This window comes from Podospora pseudoanserina, chromosome 3 (genome assembly GCF_035222485.1).
Source record: "Podospora pseudoanserina strain CBS 124.78 chromosome 3, whole genome shotgun sequence".
In the NCBI taxonomy this organism is placed as follows: domain Eukaryota; kingdom Fungi; phylum Ascomycota; class Sordariomycetes; order Sordariales; family Podosporaceae; genus Podospora; species Podospora pseudoanserina.
In genome coordinates, this window is record NC_085922.1 from 1,638,047 (window position 1) to 1,657,117 (window position 19,071).

The following is a 19,071-nucleotide window of genomic DNA, read 5'->3' on the forward strand; positions in this document are numbered from 1 at the left end:
CAATCTTGGAGTTCGGAAAGATTTAGTTTATGGGAGTGAGTCTCCGCTGACCGGTCTGGTCGATCTGTGTGCTCTTTTCGAGCGTGGAAGGAAGTCCGCTTTACGAGTCTTCCCCCTTCTGCGACCTTAATCAACGTCCAGCAGTTCTTTGAGCAGAGAGGTTGGATGACAGTCGCAACAAGCCGGGCAGATACATCAACAAGCAAAATGTACGTAGGTAAACAAACCACAAATACATAAACCCTTCATTTCACATATCATAGTATCCTAATGTTGCTCATGTTGTGTTGCAAGGTAAATCTCTCTCCAGAATCGAAAATATTGATTGCCCTATCAGCGTACTACTAAAATGCTTCATAATCCTTAAATAAATAAATAAACTCATAATAAACCCTCATGTCATGCCCCCATCCATCATCCCATGCTCGTCAAAATGCCAACCCCGCGCGCCCATCAAATGTAGTATAATGTCATAGCGATCCGACCAGCAGTAGTCGTACTGTCGTCCCGTCATATGCTCACCATCGAGACCCTCCCCCCCCCCCCAAAAAAAGCAGCCGCTAAACACTCAAGCAAGTTATACAAAGGGAAAGATGCGCCGCCAAAAGTCAAGCTTAAACAAGCTCAAACCCCCCCTCCACCACCACCGGCTCATTCTCCTCCCGTCTCTCACTCGTCCCGCTCCGCAACACCTTCTTCGCCTTCCTCCCCTTCACCGCCTCCCCGTTCCCATCCACAACCTCATATTCCTTCTCCACCAGCTTCTCCGTCTCCTTCTGCGTGTTCCTAGCCTTGACAAAAACCTCCAGCGTCACCGGCCGGTCGGGAGAGTCATGCCTGTCAAACGAGTACAGTACATCGTCTTGTGGAGCTAAAGTCGGAATAGTAGAAGCGTTGACGTCGTTAAGGTCAGCAGCGTTGATGTTTTTGGCGAGGTTGTTCTTGATGACCGAGTCGGGAGTGTACCAGTTGGAGCGGCCCTTGACAATGTTCTGTCCGACGGTGGGTTTGCGGGCGAAGTGGTAGCTATAAATAAGAGAGGATATGTTAGAGTAAGGTTGACTAAAGAAGGGGATGCAGAGGACATACCGATCAACATATCTCTTGTCTGGCTTCATCTTGGCAATGTGAGCATCGTTGGAGTACTTGACAGGCTTGACCTGGTCCCAGAAGCCCTCAGTCACCACACCAGAGAGGAAGCGGCTGCCATGCTGCCACTTGGTATTGTGGTCCTTGACGCGCTTTCGCTCCTTGGCGCTGTGGCGGAGATCGCGCTCGAACTGGCGGGACTCAATGGTGAGGTTGGCCATGATGATAGTTGAAGATGGATGAGATGGGTATCGATAAGGTAGATGTATTAGTAGGCGATAGGTATCTCGTGAAGCGCAGCGCGGGGATGGAATAGTCCGCAAGAAGAGCTTCAAGGATGGTAGGAGATGTTAAAGAGGATGCTTGAACAATCTATCGATGAGATGTGGCAAGAAGGAAAGTAGCAGGTTGTATGTGTGTGTGGGAAAAGGTTTCCAGGAAGTCCCCACGATATGAATCAATGGTAAAGTTTACCGGTTCCGGGTGAGAGGTTGAAATAAGAGTGGGTTGGGGTGTAAGTGGTAGCTTCCAACGGACCCTGACAAATGATGCAAAAGCCCCCCTGGGGCGGGTGAAATGGAAAGGCTCGTCTTTGTTGTTTCCTTGGTTGTGTGATTGTTCAAACAGGTCAAGTGCTTCCAGGAGCGCTTGACTTTAAACAACACAAAGAAGGCCCCGGGTCTTCTCTTTCGGGACGCCGGCCGGGTGACTCAGATGAAGGCAGTGAGCAGGGCGTGTAATTGACAAGCCCCTGTTGGCGAATCGCGATAAGATGCCGAGATGACGAAAGAGGAAATACTAGCTGCAACGAGCCAATAAGATGTGAAGGTACAAACTGAGGACGACAGGAGTGTCTTGGGCTCCAGCTGATGGTAACGAGGTATGTATAGGTGTATAGTTCTTTGACAGAGTAATACAGAACAAGCGAGAGGGAAAAGAAAGGAGAGGCCTCAAGATAGGAAGGGGCTGGACACAAGAGAGGCTTATACTCAGTCAAGGAGGCTTATCGGCCTGTTTGGGAATGCCCAGGATCCATGGGAGGATGGCGGGTGCGGGTGATAAAGCTCGAGCGGGAGGTGGGGAGTGGGAGTGGGAGTGACAAGTGACGACAGGTCAGCGTGTGACACTTGTGAGCACCCAGCAGCTGCAGCTGAGACGTGGACATGGACAGTGCTCGAAAGAGATATTCTTGGCTTCTCTCAGGGTTGACCATGATGAAATGGCGGCCCAGGCCTGATCAAGGTAAACCGGTTTAGCGGACATGAAACAACCACCGTCAGGCCCGTTTCCAAGCCACCTCCAGTGGCTTCGTCAGCAAACTGGAAGCGGTCGTGGTCCCGGTAGTCCCCTAGAGATGTTAGCAGTGACGGCGTCATCTGGGGTAACCTAAGCTTGTAGACATCATGTTCATGCCGGATGTCAAATGCCGGCCCATGCACCAGACCCTTCTCCAAAGGCTTGCCCTGCAGGAGGATGATGCATCGACCATCCGGTATTTCCTTGAACGGGCAGCCACTGACGGGACTCGTGTTACCCACGGGCAATGGCATCTCGACACTGATGAGAACGGGGATGATGTCTCGAGATGAACATGGTCGAGGTTCGAGGTGCGATTGGCAATTGACAATTGGAGTCGGATGCCACCACTGCACCATACAAGTGGATGCCTTTGTGGAGAGCTGCAGGAACCCCCACAACCGGCCCCCGCCAAGCTCACCGTTCTGCTAACTGCATCACCAACATCTCCAGAGCCATCTCACGACACAAACATGTGCTCTCATGGGTAATCATTCATATCTACCGGTTTCGTCCGTCTTGCTTTCCAACTCTCGATCGGAATGCTCGCGTCAAGCGAGTTCTTCCGGACAAGTCCGCTGACGCGATTCAGCTGGCCCCCAGTCTTTGAGGATCACAGCCGGCCGGCAAAGGTGCATTCCAAGCGCGCGCGCGATAACGATAAGGATAACGGACGTCATCCTACCCTCCCCCCTCTAGGATCTCGATACTTAGCCCTGTCTGTGCTGTCCCCTTCACCGCATCCTCAACAGCCGTTTATCATCGACTAGTCAAGTCTTGTATGGTCTAGAATCCAATAATTACCACATAGCAAAACCCCCCTTGTTGGCTCAAAGGAGAAAGAGAGAGGCAGAGAGAATCGAAACGAAAGGCGGCCGGGGTGTCGGCTGACCTCTCGCTCTTCCTCGTGAACGGGGTCTCAGGTCATTCACCTTTGACTCGGCCGCAGACGCGTATCTGAGTTACCGAGGACCCCGCACTCTCTCTCAGCTTCCACATCTGCTTATTGCACAGTTTAAAAGTTCCGACCTCGGTATTTGCAACTTCTTATCTCCATGTAGATGCAGAAGAGTAACAGTGTGAAGAACTCAGGGGCGGCTATCGGATTGCCAGATTGGAATATGGTCGCATAGTGGGAGTCCATGTGTCACGCTGAATGGAAGCGTCGGATGTGGTACTCAATATATTCTAGATGTGTTCAAACAGGATGGGGATGTTGGCGGACCACAAACTAAAGCCCGATGTTTCGTCCATTCCCCGTGGTCTGTCAGATCACGGGTCCCCATATCAGGCTCAGCTTCGCCTCCCGCAGCAGCAGCGCAACAACGCGGTTTTGGGGCTTGGAACTGGTCGGCTGCCGTGAGCTGACCCAGACTTCTTGGGAGGAATTTCAATTGTAGCATCACATGGTTAGTCGATGAATGTGAGATGGAATTGCCCCTGTCCCAAACCAACCGGTGTAGCCAGCCAAGCTGTGACCTTGATGGCCTTATCGGCTTATCACCCCTTATCAACACCTTATCAGTGATGTCACCCAGTACCACTGCAAACGTGCTGCAGCGCAACGCGACCAGAGCAACAGCAGCCTTGTGGGGCGGAACAGACCGCTGCACGACATTCTTGTCGCAAACACCACAAGCAGCCAAATTTTCGGCCATCACCACTACCAAACCCAACCCCCAAAGAAAACCCATAACCGCCCACAATGCCAACAGACAAAGCAACCTACCTAGCAACCCACTACCTAACCGCCGACCCCCCCAAATCCACCACCACCTCTTCCAGCTCCACCTCCAAAAAACGAAAACGCTCCTCCAAGACAGCCGCCGCCCCCGTCGCCCAAATCAACAACCTCCTCATCCACGACTCCGATGACGAATCCACCTGGGCCAACCCCAACCCAAACCCCGACTCCGACTCCGACGGTGACACCCCCATGACCATCGCCGGGCACACCTCTGAATTCCGCAAGTCCAAAAAATCCGCCTGGTCCACCGTCGGCACCGCCGTCCTCCCCACCACAGTCAAGAAACGTGACGATTCCGACAACATTGCAGATGCCGTCCTCGCAGCCGCGAAGAATGATGCTGCTGCCTTGGGTCATGACTCTGATGACGGTTCGGAGGAGGTGGATGACGACCCAAGACAGGTAAAAATGTCAAATGGCATGCGCCCGGGGTTGCAGTCTGCAAAGTCGATAACGGAGCAACTTGCCAGAAAGACAGAGGAGGAGAAGAGAGAGTTGGAGAGGTTGACCAAGGCGATGGAGGAGGCGAAAAAAGCTAAAGAGGGGAAGGAAGAGGAGGATGAGGTTGTTTTGCGGGATGCTACCGGGAGGAGGATTGATGTCAGCTTGAGGAGGGCGCAGGCACGAAGGGAGATGTTGGAGAGAGAAAGGGCTGAGCAGGAGAAGGAGGCGCTTTTGAAGGGGGAGGTGCAGGCTAGGGAGGCGGAGATGAGGAGGGAGAGGTTGGAGGGGGCGAAGTTGATGACGCTTGCGAGGGGGAAGGATGATGAGGAGATTAATCGGGAGCAGAGGGAGGAGGGGAGGTGGAACGATCCCATGGCGCTGTTTTTGGAGGGGGATAAGGGCGGTAAGGGGGGGAAGAAAAGGGGTAAGGGGAGGCCGGTGTATCAAGGGCCGGCGGAACCGAATCGATATGGGATAAGGCCGGGGTATAGGTGGGATGGGGTTGATAGGGGAAATGGGTGGGAGAAGGAGAGGTTTAGGATACTGAATAGGAAGGAGATGGTGAAGGGGTTGGAGTATGCTTGGCAGATGGATGAGTAGATGCACACTTCTTGGAGTTAGTAATAATGGACAGCGAGGGGTCGTTGGCAGTGGGTAGAACTGCGATGGCGGTTGCAAGTTGTCAAAAGTAGGAAAGTATACCCAAGCAGGATGAACTCCAGCATCAACGGGGCTAGTTCTGGTGAAGAAGTTAACAACAACCAATTGGTTTCGTGGTGTAGTTGGTTATCACGTCAGTCTAACACACTGAAGGTCTCCAGTTCGAGCCTGGACGAAATCAAAGCGATTATTTTTTGCATACCCCATCACATGGGTACTGTCAGTTTTTTTTTTTTTTTTTTTTGGGTTTTTTTTTGGGGGGGTGGTACTGGTGGAGTTGTGGGGTTTTGCATGCTTCGTCCACTTTGGCTCAGATATCACGATAACCTCACCTACATTCTTATCTGCCAGACAGAATAAGGATGTCGCGGAGAGGTAGACCACCGCGGCAAACTTGTCCGTGTCTATAATAAAAGCGAGGAATAAGCTATGCTTGGTTTGAAAGATAATAAATAGACTTCGAAAATATTAGACACGCCTTTCAGAATGAATAATAGCTCTAACTCAAAAAATAGTAGACACACTTCAAAGGACAGTCAAAACAGGTATGAGCAACCTCTTCAAGCCATTCGTCAATCAAACCAGACAACTTTTCTCGCCGATACTCAAACAGACTACCTCAACGAATCCATATTAAACCTCAACAAGAGGCTACAAAAAGTAAACAATAACAAAAACCGGGTATCAATAACATTATTACTCCCGTGGCAAACAATTCCACCACCAAACTTAAACCTCCTCGGCGTCCTCCATCGGCTCGCCCTGGTCCAAACCACTGTCGCCGCCCATAACCACACCACCGGCGCCATCAATACCCAACTGTCCGCTTGCGATGGCCGTGAGCCTTGCCACCTCAGCCGAGAGCTTCTTGTTTTCAGCCGACAACGCGTTGATCCGTTCCTCCCTGCTCCGAATTTGTATGTCCCGGTTGGATATGTGCTGGTCCCGTGACCGCAATTCCTGCAATAGTTGCGAGTTCGTCGCCGTGAGGTCCCCTATGATACCAGAAAGCCGTTCGATACTCCTCGCCATCGCCTCCGCCGTGGCCGCAGGCACCACATAGTCCGGCGCCGCGCCCGGTGAGACTCCGGCCGCTTGTTGAGCTAACCCAGGCAACCCATCAATTCCCCCCGCCGAGATAGCAAACTGCTGGCCCATGGGACTCCCATGAAAGCCTGGCTGTTGGACCACTTGCTGCTGCTGCTGTCCCTGTAGAGCACCATTTGCAACCGCCCCAGTAGTCCTCCTCCTGTTGTTCCCCACCACAACCGCCTGCACCGCCGGCGCCGGAGCAGCCACCATCGGAGGCGACCCTCCCCTCTGCTGCCTTTGCCTCCTCTGCGCCTGCTGCTGATTCCTCCACTCCTGCTCCGCCAACTGTTCCGCGGCGTATTTCTCCGCCCTCGCCGCCCTCTCCGCTTCTGCATGGGCCCTCCTCTGTCCTTCCGACTGCTTCGCCAACTCAGGGCCGTCCGGTATTCTCAGGGCGGTAGCAAACATGTGCCTGATCAGAGTCAGCTTTCTGCTAAATCCCTCGTTACTCCGACAAGGGCCCTGGTTGATGTGCGCGGCAAGCCCTGCCCTATCTCCAAAATAAGTCCAACAGAAGGAGCAGATGGCGGGCGACTCGTGGTTGTGCTCTCCCACGACGTTGAGCAGTGTGGTGATATCGGAACAAGGCCCACATGACGAGCTGGTGCCGTAATTAAACGGCCAGTTGGTAGGGCATACGGCCAGATATTTGGGCGCCTTCCTTCGTCCGCCTTCTTGACGCCCTTGGTCACCCCTGATAAGGCCGTGCTTGTCCATCAGGTGCTTGCTTTCTCAATGTCAGCAACGTCTCCCCCTTTGCTCTTTTTCTTTTCGAAATGAAACGATGAAAGGAAAAGAAGATAGAAAAAGATTTTAAGAAGAGGGATATGAAATAAAGAAAGGAAAGAAAAGAGAAAAAAAAGAGAAGATTTTTAAAAAAAAAAACACCCACTCACATAAAATATTGATTCCCCCCCGCTCTGGTCTGGCAATCCTCAAAAAAACAGTCATTCTCCCCCTTATCGTCAGGATCAGGTAACCCAGGCTTGAAATGAGGCACCCTTCCATCATTCCCTCCTCCTCCTCCTCCACCACCACCACCACCCAAACTCGGATCAACAACCCCCCCTCCTCCCATCCCAGCAACAGGAGCTACATTCCCATTCCCCTCCATGGATGGATGAAGATGATTATCTCCCATACGTCTCCGTTTGGCCAAATGCTGGGTATTATTATTGTCTTGATGACCCTCCCCCTCATCCGAATGATCCAGAACACCCCCTTCGTCGTTCGAATCAGAGACGGATTCGGACGCGTCAATCTCTGCGCCCCAGGGCATGTTAAAGACTTGGGGGGAAGGGGGAAGAGCGATGCCAAGAGTTGAACAGGACAGGGGGCTGGGATTGATTGATTGATTGATTGGAACAACAAGTGAACTTTGTATTCTATTGTATAAGCGAGTGAGTGGGTGGGTGGGTGAGAGTTGTTATTAGCGGAAAAGTGGTGAGAAACGGGTTAAATGTTGGGGTTGCAAAAACAAGAGGTGGTCGGGACTGGTTCACAAGCGAGTTTTGTTTGTGGGGCGGGCGGGCTTTTTGCTGAATGGGGGGCGTGTGATTGGTTGGTGGGACGGATGGTTAAGTGGGGAGGGTGCTTGCAAAATTCGGGCCCGAACTTCTGGACGTGTTTGTGAAGGGTGATCGAGATGATGTGTGGATGGACTGTTTTTAAGGGGGTATTGACTAGTTGTTAAAGACCTGTTGACCATCTACGAAGGTCCATTGGCTCCTTTTCTTACAGCTGTTAATTATTTTTCAAGAAACCCCCCCTCGATCATTTGATGGGAATCTTGACTATTTTTTTGAAGGCCTGTTGAATATCGTTGAAGGAGTCTCGATTATCTTTCGAGGCGTGGCTGAGGATGACGCTACACGGAGTGCTGCATTAGCTTAATGCGTAGTACTAGTCTTTATTCGAGAGTATGTCTTCCCCCTTGGAAGACATACTGTGGACAGTGAGATGGAGGTAGAGACTGTGATAACAATATGAGGCTGATGTTGCCAGTACCCAAGCTACCCCAACCCACCCCAACTTGTAATCAAAGCCAGATCAAAACCTCCGTTAAAACCCAAAGCCCGATTAGCTCAGCTGGTTAGAGCGTCGTACTAATACTGGAAACAGTACCAAGTAATGCGAAGGTCAACAGTTCAATCCTGTTATTGGGCACTATCTTTTGCGCTTTTTCCTTTTGTCTTTTTCTCGACTTTCCAACATCTCTTCTTATTATCTATAGTTTGTGACAAAGCTCTTCTCGCTAACTGTTCAACCTCAAAATGGTGGCATGTGTCAACATTTCTGCATCAACAGCGGCTAGCACCCCACCTTCCGGACGGGAGCCGGTCATCGGATCTAACCTCAGGTTCTTGGTGCTCGGAATAGCATAAACATATGTATATATAACAATCGCGGCGATGAATTGGGAAATTTGTTCCTTTATCATTAGCTTGAGAGTCTGATAAGTCGTGGAAGCCGGACGGCCACAAGCGGCTTCTAGCGGTTCTTCACATGTAGTTCCAGAACTTCTGAAGGCTTTTGATGGTGGAATTGGGGGCTCCGGAGCCGGAGAGTCTATAACATCGCTGGTTGGAGGCGGTTACACGGCAGGATCTCGAGGTTGGGGGCATAAAGAAAAGGCAGTGAGGAGGCATCAGACGGTGTAACCTGAATACCGAGGAGGGGTGACTAATGCATGGTGCATTTTTCCCGTTTGCTGCTTGTGATGATGGCACACGAGCAGGTCTGGAAAGATGGAAATAAGAATCATGCCATAGCTACTTTGCCGATGTGAAGAAAGGGACAAGATATCGGGCCGCTCGATTGGTTACCTGTAGGTAAAATCCGGGTTTAAGCTGCCTGATCCAGAGCTGCAAGGCTTTTAGGCAGATGTTTCCACAGAGATGAGGACAGAAGCTGAGGGAAGGAGGAAGGAACGAAAAGAAGAGCTGTTATCTGGAGAAAGAACAGGTAGACTTTGGGGATCTGCATGACGACTACCGACCGAGCAGCGTATAGAGATATCTTGAATAAGTGGTTGAAGATGCGGGAGGGGAGGGTGGTGGTCTTTGGCGGGGTAGCCTCTTTTGGTAGTCGGGTGGGCGGTGACAGGGGTGTCAAACCCCATGTTCATGTCAATCGAAAGGCGTGCATGTCCCACATTTTGGCAGGGGTCTGATGCGGGACGGAGAGCAAGCCTCGCTTTCACTGCTACGAACCCTTGAAGAGTGACTCTTTTGGAGGAAGACGAAACCAGTTGAAGCTGGTGGAACTCGTCTCTGGGGAGGGGGGGCATCTAAATAAAAAGTAGTTCCCGGGGACTTTTTCTGTTTCTTCCTGAATTACATGAGCAGTTGTCTTTTGTTTCATTGCCATTGACTTACTTACGCCTTTTGCTGACGGATGACTGTTGGAACTTGGACTGACATTGACTTTGACTCGACTCCACGCCGGATATTTTACATGTTAGTACCTACACTTTCTTATGGGAGAGGATGAGGGACTGAGGCATATGTTTATATCGATGGTGCCAGTGGCACTAAGCACGCCCTTGATCTGACATTTCTTGACAGCTCGGTTTAACCCGGCCTTTGCCTTGTCACTTCACGGAGAGACGGGGCTCCCCCCCTCGCGCCCTTTACTGTCCTTCTCCGGATGCCAGTGATACCAGAAATGGAGGAATATGTCAACTGGGATATGGCTGCCCTCCCAACTACCGGGGAGGGCCTGGACTTTGCTTCTTCGTCAGCCAACATGGCCACCGTGCCTGCTCTTGGAGCAGCTGGAGCCACTGAACATCTCCAGGACCTCGATCTCGCCCTGGAGAATGCAGAGGGGGATGACTTCTCCTTTTGGGCATTGGAGCACTTTGAGAACAACATCTCGCCTACACTCGACGGGACGCTAGACGCAAACACTTGCATTGGCCTTAAAGGTCTCGACAGAACCGGGCCGTTCGAAGAAGATCTGGACCTCCCCGACGTCCCGTGCACCAACTGTCAGCTTGGAGGCTATCAGTGCAAGCGTATTCCAGAGGGTCAGTACAAGGGCTATTGCACCAGCTGCATTGCGCTGTGTTCTGAATGCAGCTTTGCCGAGACCACCGGTGCTGGCCGCGCCGTCGGCTTCCCTTCCAATCCTTGGCCCATCATGGGCGACCACCCTATGGGTATCCCGCAAGAGGAAGCCCATGCTGGGGCTGCCCTGAGCGGAAGCCAGCCTGCTGCCGCAACCGAGAACACCACGTCTGAACCTGCTCGGGCAACCTCCAAGACCAGGACTGGTGTTCGGTTCTCCAGAGAAGAACTGAAGATCCTAAAGAACTGGCTCTCGACTCACAGCAGGCATCCTTATCCTACCGAAGAGGAGAAGGAGATGTTACAGAAGCAGACAGGTCTTAGCAAGACCCAGATCACCAACTGGCTTGCCAACACCCGCCGCAGAAACAAGAACGCTGTTGCCCAGCGGTCCACCTCACCGGGCGTGAGGACGTGGACCAAACCTATCGACATTGCCGGAAGACGAGGTGCCGCGTCTTTCGAGCTCATGAATCCCCTTCAGCGTTGGCAGGTATCTCCGCCGGAAAATGAACCGGCCTCCGTCACAGCTATTCAACGTGCCATCAGCACGTCTTCGACCCTGCAGTCGGGCCTCAGCAGCCCTTACAGCAGTGTCCACTTCACCGACGATGGGTCAGGCAGATCGATCTGCGACTCTGCCATCTCCAGCGCCAATACATCTCATTCTAGCGGGTCGTTTGCTTCGGCCTACTCTTATGGCTCTCGTGGCTCGCTCGGGTCGGGAGGGTCCTCCATGCACCGGGGTCGGAGGAGGAGAAGGAGAAAGGCTGCTGCGCCCGCTGCTGCTAACATGACCAACAGCACACCTCTACGACAGCCCCTAAAGACGTTCCAGTGTACTTTCTGCACCGAGACTTTCAGAACCAAGCACGACTGGCAGAGACATGAGAAGTCTCTGCATCTGTCTCTGGAGCGCTGGGTGTGCTCCCCCGATGGGCCGGTCACCTTCAACGCTGAGAGTGACCAGATGCAGTGCGTTTTCTGCGGGCATGCCAACCCCGACGAGGCTCACATCGACAGCCACAATCACTCTGCCTGTCAAGAGCGCGCACTGGCGGAGAGGACGTTCTACCGGAAGGACCACCTTCGCCAACATTTGAAGCTTGTCCATGACGCCGCCTATCGCAGCCAGAGCATGGATGGGTGGAAGGTGACGACTCCAGAGATTCGTTCAAGGTGTGGTTTCTGCGGCATCGTGATGGACACATGGTCCTTCCGTACCGACCACCTCGCCGAGCACTTCAAGCGCGGTAAATCCATGGCTGACTGGAAGGGTGATTGGGGCTTCGAAGACAAGGTGTTGGACATGGTCGAGAACTCGATTCCACCGTTCTTGATCCACGACGAGAGAAACTCGCCGGATCCTTTCGAAGCGTCCCAACCCCCTTTTGCTGCCAAAAACGCGTATGAACTCATCAAGGCAGAGCTGAGGGCTTACATTGATGACCGACCACAAGGCCAGGAGGCCCCGTCTGACGGGGAGCTGCTGAGTGTGGTTCGCGCTCTGTTAGAAAAGACCAGGATTATCTCGAGGCCTTGCGTCGGTTCAACTGGGTCTTGGCTTCAAGATTTGTTGCTGGCAGCACCGTCCGACCGGCCTACCCGCCCTTCCTACAAGTCCTCTCTCCAGCAACTCAAGATCACCGGCAAGGGTGACATCTTTGAGCTGGATCCGCTGGAGCTGGAGCTCGAAGTCTATGTCAAAGCCCGCCGCCTCCTAGGCCTGACAGCCATGGACAGAGAGCTGCAGTCGGAAGCAGTCAACATCATCCGCCGCATGGACGAGTCCTCTTCCGACCCCTCCTCCGACATTGTCCAATTCTTCACCCGCCTCATCTACGCCTCGACTTCCTGGCTAACTTGCTTCCGAGCTCGCGCCCATCTCCCAAGATCAGAAGACGTCGTCGACGTTCCTCAACGGTCCAAAGACCCCAAGAAGATCGACGCCGGCATCCACAACCCATCCCGCCTGGAATTCGAACTGGCCGAATACGTCCGCGAGCAACGCTCCCTCTTCGGGGAGGGGTTTGTTCCCAGTGACGACGACCTGCAAAAACGCGCTCGTGTCATCATCTTCGAGTATGATGACGGCTGGAACCAAACAGCCGCCGACGACGCGGTTTGGCTTGCCGCCTTCAAAAACAGACATGTTTTTGGCAACGGCACCAACGACAGCAGCGCCTACGTGCCATTGGATCTCTCCCACGAGTCCATGTTCCCGAATCCATTGCAACTCCAGCTCGACGTGTCCGATCCAGCAGGGCGGACGCGCATCCCGTCCATCTCTAACTCGTCCTCTTCACGATCATGGTCAGGATCAGGGTCAGGGTCAGGGTCAACCTCAACCCCTTCCCCCCCAGCAGGCTTCAGAGCCAACCTTTTGGGAGACGTAAACTGCTACCAGCGCCTCGCTCGCGAACTAAAGAAATATGTAACCAGTGCCATGTCGCCCAACAACCCCAACTGTCACGTCCCTACAGACGAGGAACTGCAACACCAAGCTCGTTGGATCATCTATGAAGAGTACGCCCCCCCCCCGACCCCTTCTTTCCCCCTTTTTCTTCCATCTAACCCCCCTCCGCAGCGACGACCCCTGGAACACAACCTGCGCCGAAAACGCCGAATGGCTCCGCCGCTTCAAGCGCGATTCCGGGATCCTCACCGACCCTTCTCTTCCGGGCTTACCCCTCTCCACCCTCTCCTGGAACATCTCCCAAGGCGGCTCCGGTTTTGCCCCTCCATATACAATCCCCCCTCCTCCTCTCCCCTCCACCTCCTCCACCTCCGACATCCTCGTCCGGTTACGCGAGGGCTCCAAGCCTTTTCCCGCCCAAACCAAAACAGTCGACCGCTTCGTCAAAAACATCAAAGGACGCTGGGAGGAGCCAGCAAAAGTCTTTTGTTCTCGAGAGCTGGAAAAAGGACTGGCAGATTGGGTCATGGGGTTGGGGTATGTTCCCTCGGATGGGGAGATGAGCCAAAAAGCGAAAGAGGTGATGGGGACAGAAAAGACGGCGGCGGATGATGCGGTGCTGGTGGGCAAGTTTAGGGATATGATGGCTGCCAGGCTGCAGCAGTCAAATCAAACCCAGTACCATCAGGGCCTGGATCTGGGCATGATGGACATGTCGAGCACCAACACCGCAGGACTGACAAGCGGTGAGCTCGACGATCTCCTCCTTCAGGGCATGGATTTTGACTTTACCGACCTCGGTGGGGGAGGTGGTTTTGACGGGAATCTTGTGGGGTTTGAAGGCATTGATCTTCTGATGCCCCAGAGGAGTAGTGGTGGGCAGCAGCAGCAGCAGCAGCAGATGTTCTAACTTTTGAAGAAGGGGTGGGTGTATGATGCATGGAAATCTCCTCTCAAAAGGGCATTGAGAGTATGTGATGAGGCCATGAACTTTCATTTCTTTTAGGTTTTTCATGTGCTTTGAATCGGGTTTGGGACAGATTTCTTCTTTCGTGCAGCATTATATAGGGTGACGAAGTTGGGAGAGGGCATACGAAAGATATGAAAAAGAATAAAACATAATGATATTTGGCCGTCGGTTGCAGCTACTTCAAGGTGTGCTTGGCTGTGATGGACTTGGGTGGCTTTAGGCAGCACATCACTTACACGAGACAAAGTTACGCAAGAAAGCCACAAGTGGAAACACAAACGAGATGCAGTTCTTGAACGTCAGTATTTATTGGAGTACCCCCAAGTACACCTAGCTAAGTCGATAATGCCAATGCTCTAGGTATCTATCTGGCAGAATACCACCACGGCGTAAAGTTCTGATGCCAAGCTTAAAGTTGTGCCAAAGATAAAAGAGACAAACACGCAGGCTGTAGACTGGAGCACAACATCTACTTGTACAAAACAGCAGGCTCTTAAGCATAAATGTAGCGGGGAGTTCTCTTGCCCGTTACCCATCAACCTTGCGGAAGCAACTCTACGAGAGAGAGTCGGGTAAAGGGCCTTCTGTCCCGCTTATTGATCTTCCAACGCTCCGTTAAGAACAAGCTCTGGGATGAGCTTTGCTCCTGCCATCTCTAGTGATAGCATCGCTGGGTGTGTGTGTGTGTAGTGTGGTGTAGTGTAGTGTAGGGGGGAATATATGAGTAATCTCTAGAGCCTGTCTTGTCGGCATGACAAGACAAGAGGGGGAACAAGGGAGAGGAGGGAAGAGCGGTCCGGTCACTGCTGCCCACCATGATGACTGTAACTGTCAATTCGGTATCTGACTGCTCATGAACGTCTATCGCCGCCAATCCTGCTGCCTGTTAAAAATGAACGCAACGCTGCCATATCACCAAACGCCGACGCTTGTAGCCTGAGCCGGTCCCATCTCAGATCAAAAAGAGAGAGAGGTCATGGCGAGGCCCGGCTGTGACGGAAAAACGAATAAAGAAGATAGATACCTGCTGGGAGAGGTGTTATGAGTCCAAGACATGCTGGAACAGTGGCGACATCGACTCGCCGTAGTGGTTTCTGCGAATCGCCTCAGCCAGGAGGAACGACAGATCGAGAACCACCAGCTTGCTGGCCTTGCGCGCCTTCTCTTCGGGTATCGGATAGCTGTTGGTCACCACGATGGTGTCGATGCAATCACAAGCCTGCATCTGCTCAAGGCAATCGCCTCCAAAGACACCATGTGTTGCAATGCAGTACACCTTCTCGGCCTTGCCACGCTTCCGTACCGTCTCGGCCGCAGCAATCCACGAGCCGGGCTTGTCGATCATATCGTCCACGATGAAGACCGAACGGCCCTTCACATCGCCCACCAACGTGATCATGTGTTCAACTTTTGGTTTGAGAATCTCCTCCTCTTCATCTGAACTGGCTTCCGCATCACCGGAGCCACCCAGGGCATGCGACTGGGGCGCAAAAAACGAAGACGCATGGGACATAACCATGGGATCTTCGTCTGGAATCTCTGTCCCTGCCACACTTTCTGCCGGTGATACAAAATCATCCGGCACGATATGGCCTTGAACCAAGCGACCATGAATGACCTCTGCTGCTCTCTGATCGTTAAACTCGAGCTCGTCACCTTCCGCCTCCTCGTCGAGCTCATCAATGACCGACGACTGTGATAGCGTGGTTTGAGACCTGGTGTGGTGGGGCTTGGGGTTGCTCGCAGAGCGGGCACATGTGCCGTTAGCAGCAGGGCGAGGTGATCCCTGGCCGTCTGCCACAACGCGCGAGTCTTGGGATTGTGCGTTTGTTGCTTCCTTTTCGGGCTCGGTCGAGGTGGTACGCACCTGGTTACTGATGGGGTCCAGCACTGGCTGTCGCTCAATGCCGTCGAGGTGGTTCATGATCATGCTCGCCGTCATGTTGTGGCCTCGTCTTTTGTCCGTAGTGACCATGCCAAAGTTCAGCTTGAGTGCGTCGGCAAGAGACGTGACACGCTTGGTGCCGCCGGCGTTCTTGGACACCACCACCGCCTCCTTCCAGTCTGGCACATTGTGTCTGATCCAGCGAGCAATCAGCGGCTCAGCGTGAAGGTTGTCCACCGGGCACTTGAAGAAGCCCTGCATTTGTGACGCGTGCAGATCGACCGTTACAATGTGCTTAACACCCGCAACCCCAAGGAGGTTGGCCAACATCCGCGCAGTAATCGCTCCTCTATGCGACTTCTTCTTGGACTGGCGACTGTATGGGAAGTATGGCAGGACAGCTGGGCGACCGTGTCAATTGGGTTCAGTTCATGGAAAGAGGAAGTAATGTACCAGTGACTTTGCTCGCCGAGCCTCCCTTGCAGGCCGAGATCATGATGAGCAGCTCCATGATGGTGTCGTTGATCTTGGGGCTGCCGGACTGCACGACAAAGACGTCCTTCTCGCGCACGCTGGTGAGGATGCGGACGCTCGTCTCGCCGTTGGAGAATTGGGTGAGCTCGGCCTCGGCCGGAGCCATGCCGAGATTCTCACATATTTGCTTTGTGAGGGATGGGCAGCTGGTGCCCGAGAAAATGAGAGTGCCTCGCATATTGAGAGGGAGCGGATTTGATTGAGGTTGCGGGAGGAAGCTGCAATTTTTTCCCACCTCGTCTAAAAAGCGTTGACAAGAGTGGGGCTGGTCCCAGGTTCCGTCCCCACCTGCACGGTCGGCTGTCGCACATCGAGTCAGCTTGTCCGCCCCGATCCCGTCGTGTCCGACACTGCCCGTTCAAGCTGAGCAATCAGGAAGAGGTGATGGGCAGACGTTTCGTCATAGGTTTTGTTGCAAAGACGGTGATTATCCGTGGCACTGTTACCTAAAAGAACAACATCACATAAAACTGTGTCACAAGAACCTCAAAGACGCAGGTAAAGAAGGAGGTTCCTGCCCACTGAAATTACAGCGGGCAAGTCACTGTCAGCCGGGAAGGCGCGGGCCTGTAGCTCCGCCTTTCAGGTGGTTGTGGTTGACAACTGAAGCATCAGCCACAAACGGCGGTCGAGTGGCTGACACTTCCTTGAGCAAACAGCCAGAGCAAAGAGCCAGAGCATAGACTGACGGTTCAAACAGTTCCGTTGAGCTTCTCCAGAGTCCTAACTGTTCGTCTGTAGGCCGTTGAGCCGGTTGAATGACTACCTAAGCCCGTAGTTGTTGCTGCACTTCCTGGGGTCTTGTCAAACAGGCTTTTTGTGGGGAGACCTGGGAAGCTCAACTACAACACAGAAATATTTTTACACTGTCCGTACCAGGTACTCTTAGGTACGCCCTTGAATCTATAGGTAAGGCTTATTCATTCCCAAATCCTTGACATGAATCTGACGCTATTCCAGGTATTCCTCCTCCTGAGAAATATGGGCATACCTCATCTCAAAAGGAACCTGGAGCCCTATGCAGAGCGGGGTGCCATTGCGCCGTGCAATGTTGTTGTCGACGGCCCTGCCCTGGCCTATCATGTCCTCAGTCTGGCGTCGAGGACAACCATAAAGATCTCGCCCTTTGAGCAGCCCTCATATGAGTTGTTGGGGCGAACAGCGATACAATGGCTCGAGAAAATGGAGGAGTGTGGATTGACCATGTACTTACACGAGCCTCCAACAATACACAATTGTAGAGCTAATGTTTCCATCTGTTCAGTGCGCACATCTATTTTGACGGCTATCTCCCCACCTCAAAGCGACCTGAACGTATGCAAAGACTTATCAGGTCGACCAAGGAACTCTTCAAGTACCATTCGACCACGGTGACAGGAGTATCAAGAGAACGTTCTCGTCGCAAGGGTGAGAAGAAGGTCGAATTGTTTCCTGCCTCTATCGGGGGAGAAACGAGATCTAAACCACCTCCACCTGCCTTTCTTGTACCTGCCGTCTTGGATGCGTTGCGTGGCTCAAAGTATGGCCCAATAACGGAGGTGATGGGTGGAGAGGCAGATGGGTACTGTGCTGTTCACGTTCGAAAGTCGGGAGGGTTGGTCTTGACTTCAGATTCAGATCTCTTGGTCCACGATCTTGGTGAGAATGGAGGTGTGATATTCTTTACAGACATCGACCTCGACTCAGAAAACATCAAGCTCGTCGCTCCTCAGTTTCGACATGCAGAAATCTGCCGCAAACTGTCCATCAAGCCCGACGTGGGCTTCTCCTACATGGCATTCGAGATCTCGGCAGACCCCCACCTCACACTTGAACAGGCCGCTGAAAGATCAAGGAGAGGAGAAGCTGTGATGTACAGCCGGGAAGAGTACGATTCGTTCATCAAGACGTACCTGTTGCCCGAGACGGCACCAAAAACAGTCGCTATTTGTGGATTGCAGCTCGACCCAAGAATATCTGAGCTGGTTCTCCGTTATTTGCAGATAACTACAACAGCCTCAAAGGAGAAGGGTGCATCCCTCGAGATTTTTCTACCGTTTCTTCTCGACTGCCCATCCCGAACAAGTGCCTGGGAGGTGAGCAAACCTATCAGGAAGCTGGCCTATTCTCTTCTACAGTCGGGCCAGAAAACCTCTCTCAAGACAGTTTCCGAGATGAGGAGGCTTCAAACACTGTCTTCGGGATCACAGGTCGATATTCTACCATCATCCAAGGTGGAAGAAGAATGCAATCATCTCCTCAGCAACATCGGCAAGATAAAGGCACACATCACCGACCCCGAGCTACTTTGGGTAGTACTGTCTATCTACCTAGACATTGACAGGACAGTAGAACGAGCCAAGGGCTACCCCTTAAGTCTCGAAATCCTGACCCAGGAAGCGAGAGGCAAGCTGAACGAGTACTCCTGGGATGTTCTCCAAGTCTTCGCACAGGTACAAGCAACGTTTTACTCTCTCCGAATGCTTGAGCAGATTCTCAACCTCCAAGAGAGGAAAGGAAACGCAGTGGATGGTATTACCGCCCTGTCAGATCTCCCATCTCTCGACAAGTTCCTATCACTTGCAGATTTTACGGAGACGCTTCAACGTCTGAGAGAGGCCGGCGGACTCGAGTGCCTTATTGACCTCTGCTCAGACATGAAGGATATGATCCCACATATTGAAGCCATCGGGAAACCACCAAAGAGCAATAAGGACAGAAAAAGAAAGGCGCAGCCAGGGGTTGTGGAGGGCCACCAAGTTAGAGCACGGCCGAGCAACCCGTTTGAGTTGCTGAACAGTCGAGATGACTGATTCACTTACATACGGAAATCTTCATAATACCAAAGATTTGACAACACCTCCTGACTTCGAACATAATGAGTGATTA

The 19,071-nt window shown here is 52.7% G+C and overlaps 6 protein-coding genes and 2 non-coding genes across 8 annotated transcripts; 5 read left to right on the forward strand and 3 right to left on the reverse strand.

Moving 5' to 3' along the window:
• Positions 1 to 288: 288 nt before the first annotated feature.
• QC764_304630 (uncharacterized protein) lies at positions 289 to 3,779 on the reverse strand. Its single transcript, XM_062945580.1, has 2 exons — positions 1,090 to 3,779; positions 289 to 1,026 (listed from the first exon to the last, which is right to left on the reverse strand). The coding sequence occupies exons 1-2, from the start codon at positions 1,308 to 1,310 to the stop codon at positions 615 to 617; spliced, it is 633 nt and encodes a 210-aa protein (XP_062801578.1). The 5' UTR covers positions 1,311 to 3,779; the 3' UTR covers positions 289 to 614.
• Positions 3,780 to 4,090: 311 nt separating this feature from the next.
• CWC26 (Pre-mRNA-splicing factor cwc26) lies at positions 4,091 to 5,176 on the forward strand (the record flags this gene model as incomplete). The annotated part of the gene is made up of 1 exon (XM_062945581.1): positions 4,091 to 5,176. The coding sequence occupies one exon, from the start codon at positions 4,091 to 4,093 to the stop codon at positions 5,174 to 5,176; it is 1,086 nt and encodes a 361-aa protein (XP_062801579.1).
• Positions 5,177 to 5,343: 167 nt separating this feature from the next.
• On the forward strand, positions 5,344 to 5,417 carry QC764_0051820. Its single transcript has one exon. It is a non-coding gene; the product is annotated as a tRNA-Val (tRNA).
• A 176-nt stretch (positions 5,418 to 5,593) lies between these two features.
• QC764_304645 (uncharacterized protein) lies at positions 5,594 to 7,800 on the reverse strand. The gene is made up of 2 exons (XM_062945582.1): positions 7,225 to 7,800; positions 5,594 to 7,055 (listed from the first exon to the last, which is right to left on the reverse strand). The coding sequence occupies exons 1-2, from the start codon at positions 7,605 to 7,607 to the stop codon at positions 5,966 to 5,968; spliced, it is 1,473 nt and encodes a 490-aa protein (XP_062801580.1). The 5' UTR covers positions 7,608 to 7,800; the 3' UTR covers positions 5,594 to 5,965.
• Positions 7,801 to 8,401: 601 nt separating this feature from the next.
• QC764_0051840 lies at positions 8,402 to 8,494 on the forward strand. The gene has a single exon. It is a non-coding gene; the product is annotated as a tRNA-Ile (tRNA).
• Positions 8,495 to 9,511: 1,017 nt separating this feature from the next.
• QC764_304650 (uncharacterized protein) lies at positions 9,512 to 14,206 on the forward strand. Its single transcript, XM_062945583.1, has 3 exons — positions 9,512 to 9,786; positions 9,895 to 12,924; positions 12,986 to 14,206. Exons 2-3 carry the CDS (start codon positions 9,977 to 9,979, stop codon positions 13,722 to 13,724), a joined length of 3,687 nt encoding a protein of 1,228 aa, XP_062801581.1. The 5' UTR covers positions 9,512 to 9,786; positions 9,895 to 9,976; the 3' UTR covers positions 13,725 to 14,206.
• Positions 14,070 to 17,013, reverse strand: PRS1 (ribose-phosphate pyrophosphokinase 1). The gene is made up of 2 exons (XM_062945584.1): positions 16,123 to 17,013; positions 14,070 to 16,070 (listed from the first exon to the last, which is right to left on the reverse strand). The coding sequence occupies exons 1-2, from the start codon at positions 16,379 to 16,381 to the stop codon at positions 14,824 to 14,826; spliced, it is 1,506 nt and encodes a 501-aa protein (XP_062801582.1). The 5' UTR covers positions 16,382 to 17,013; the 3' UTR covers positions 14,070 to 14,823.
• On the forward strand, positions 16,891 to 19,029 carry QC764_304670 (uncharacterized protein). The gene is made up of 2 exons (XM_062945585.1): positions 16,891 to 17,408; positions 17,468 to 19,029. Exons 1-2 carry the CDS (start codon positions 17,143 to 17,145, stop codon positions 18,993 to 18,995), a joined length of 1,794 nt encoding a protein of 597 aa, XP_062801583.1. The 5' UTR covers positions 16,891 to 17,142; the 3' UTR covers positions 18,996 to 19,029.
• Positions 19,030 to 19,071: the final 42 nt, after the last annotated feature.

Coding starts and splice junctions, on each gene's coding strand:
- QC764_304630 (XM_062945580.1), bottom strand. CDS start 1,310: ATGGCCAACCTCACCATTGAGTCCCGCCAGTTCGAGCGCGATCTCCGC. Junction 1,027..1,089: donor GACAAGAGATATGTTGATCG/GTATGTCCTCTG, acceptor TCTTATTTATAG/CTACCACTTCGCCCGCAAAC.
- PRS1 (XM_062945584.1), bottom strand. CDS start 16,381: ATGCGAGGCACTCTCATTTTCTCGGGCACCAGCTGCCCATCCCTCACA. Junction 16,071..16,122: donor CTCGGCGAGCAAAGTCACTG/GTACATTACTTC, acceptor ACGGTCGCCCAG/CTGTCCTGCCATACTTCCCA.
- QC764_304670 (XM_062945585.1), top strand. CDS start 17,143: ATGAATCTGACGCTATTCCAGGTATTCCTCCTCCTGAGAAATATGGGC. Junction 17,409..17,467: donor GAGGAGTGTGGATTGACCAT/GTACTTACACGA, acceptor CCATCTGTTCAG/TGCGCACATCTATTTTGACG.
- QC764_304645 (XM_062945582.1), bottom strand. CDS start 7,607: ATGCCCTGGGGCGCAGAGATTGACGCGTCCGAATCCGTCTCTGATTCG. Junction 7,056..7,224: donor GGGGGGAATCAATATTTTAT/GTGAGTGGGTGT, acceptor ACATTGAGAAAG/CAAGCACCTGATGGACAAGC.
- QC764_304650 (XM_062945583.1), top strand. CDS start 9,977: ATGCCAGTGATACCAGAAATGGAGGAATATGTCAACTGGGATATGGCT. Junction 12,925..12,985: donor CGTTGGATCATCTATGAAGA/GTACGCCCCCCC, acceptor CCCCCTCCGCAG/CGACGACCCCTGGAACACAA.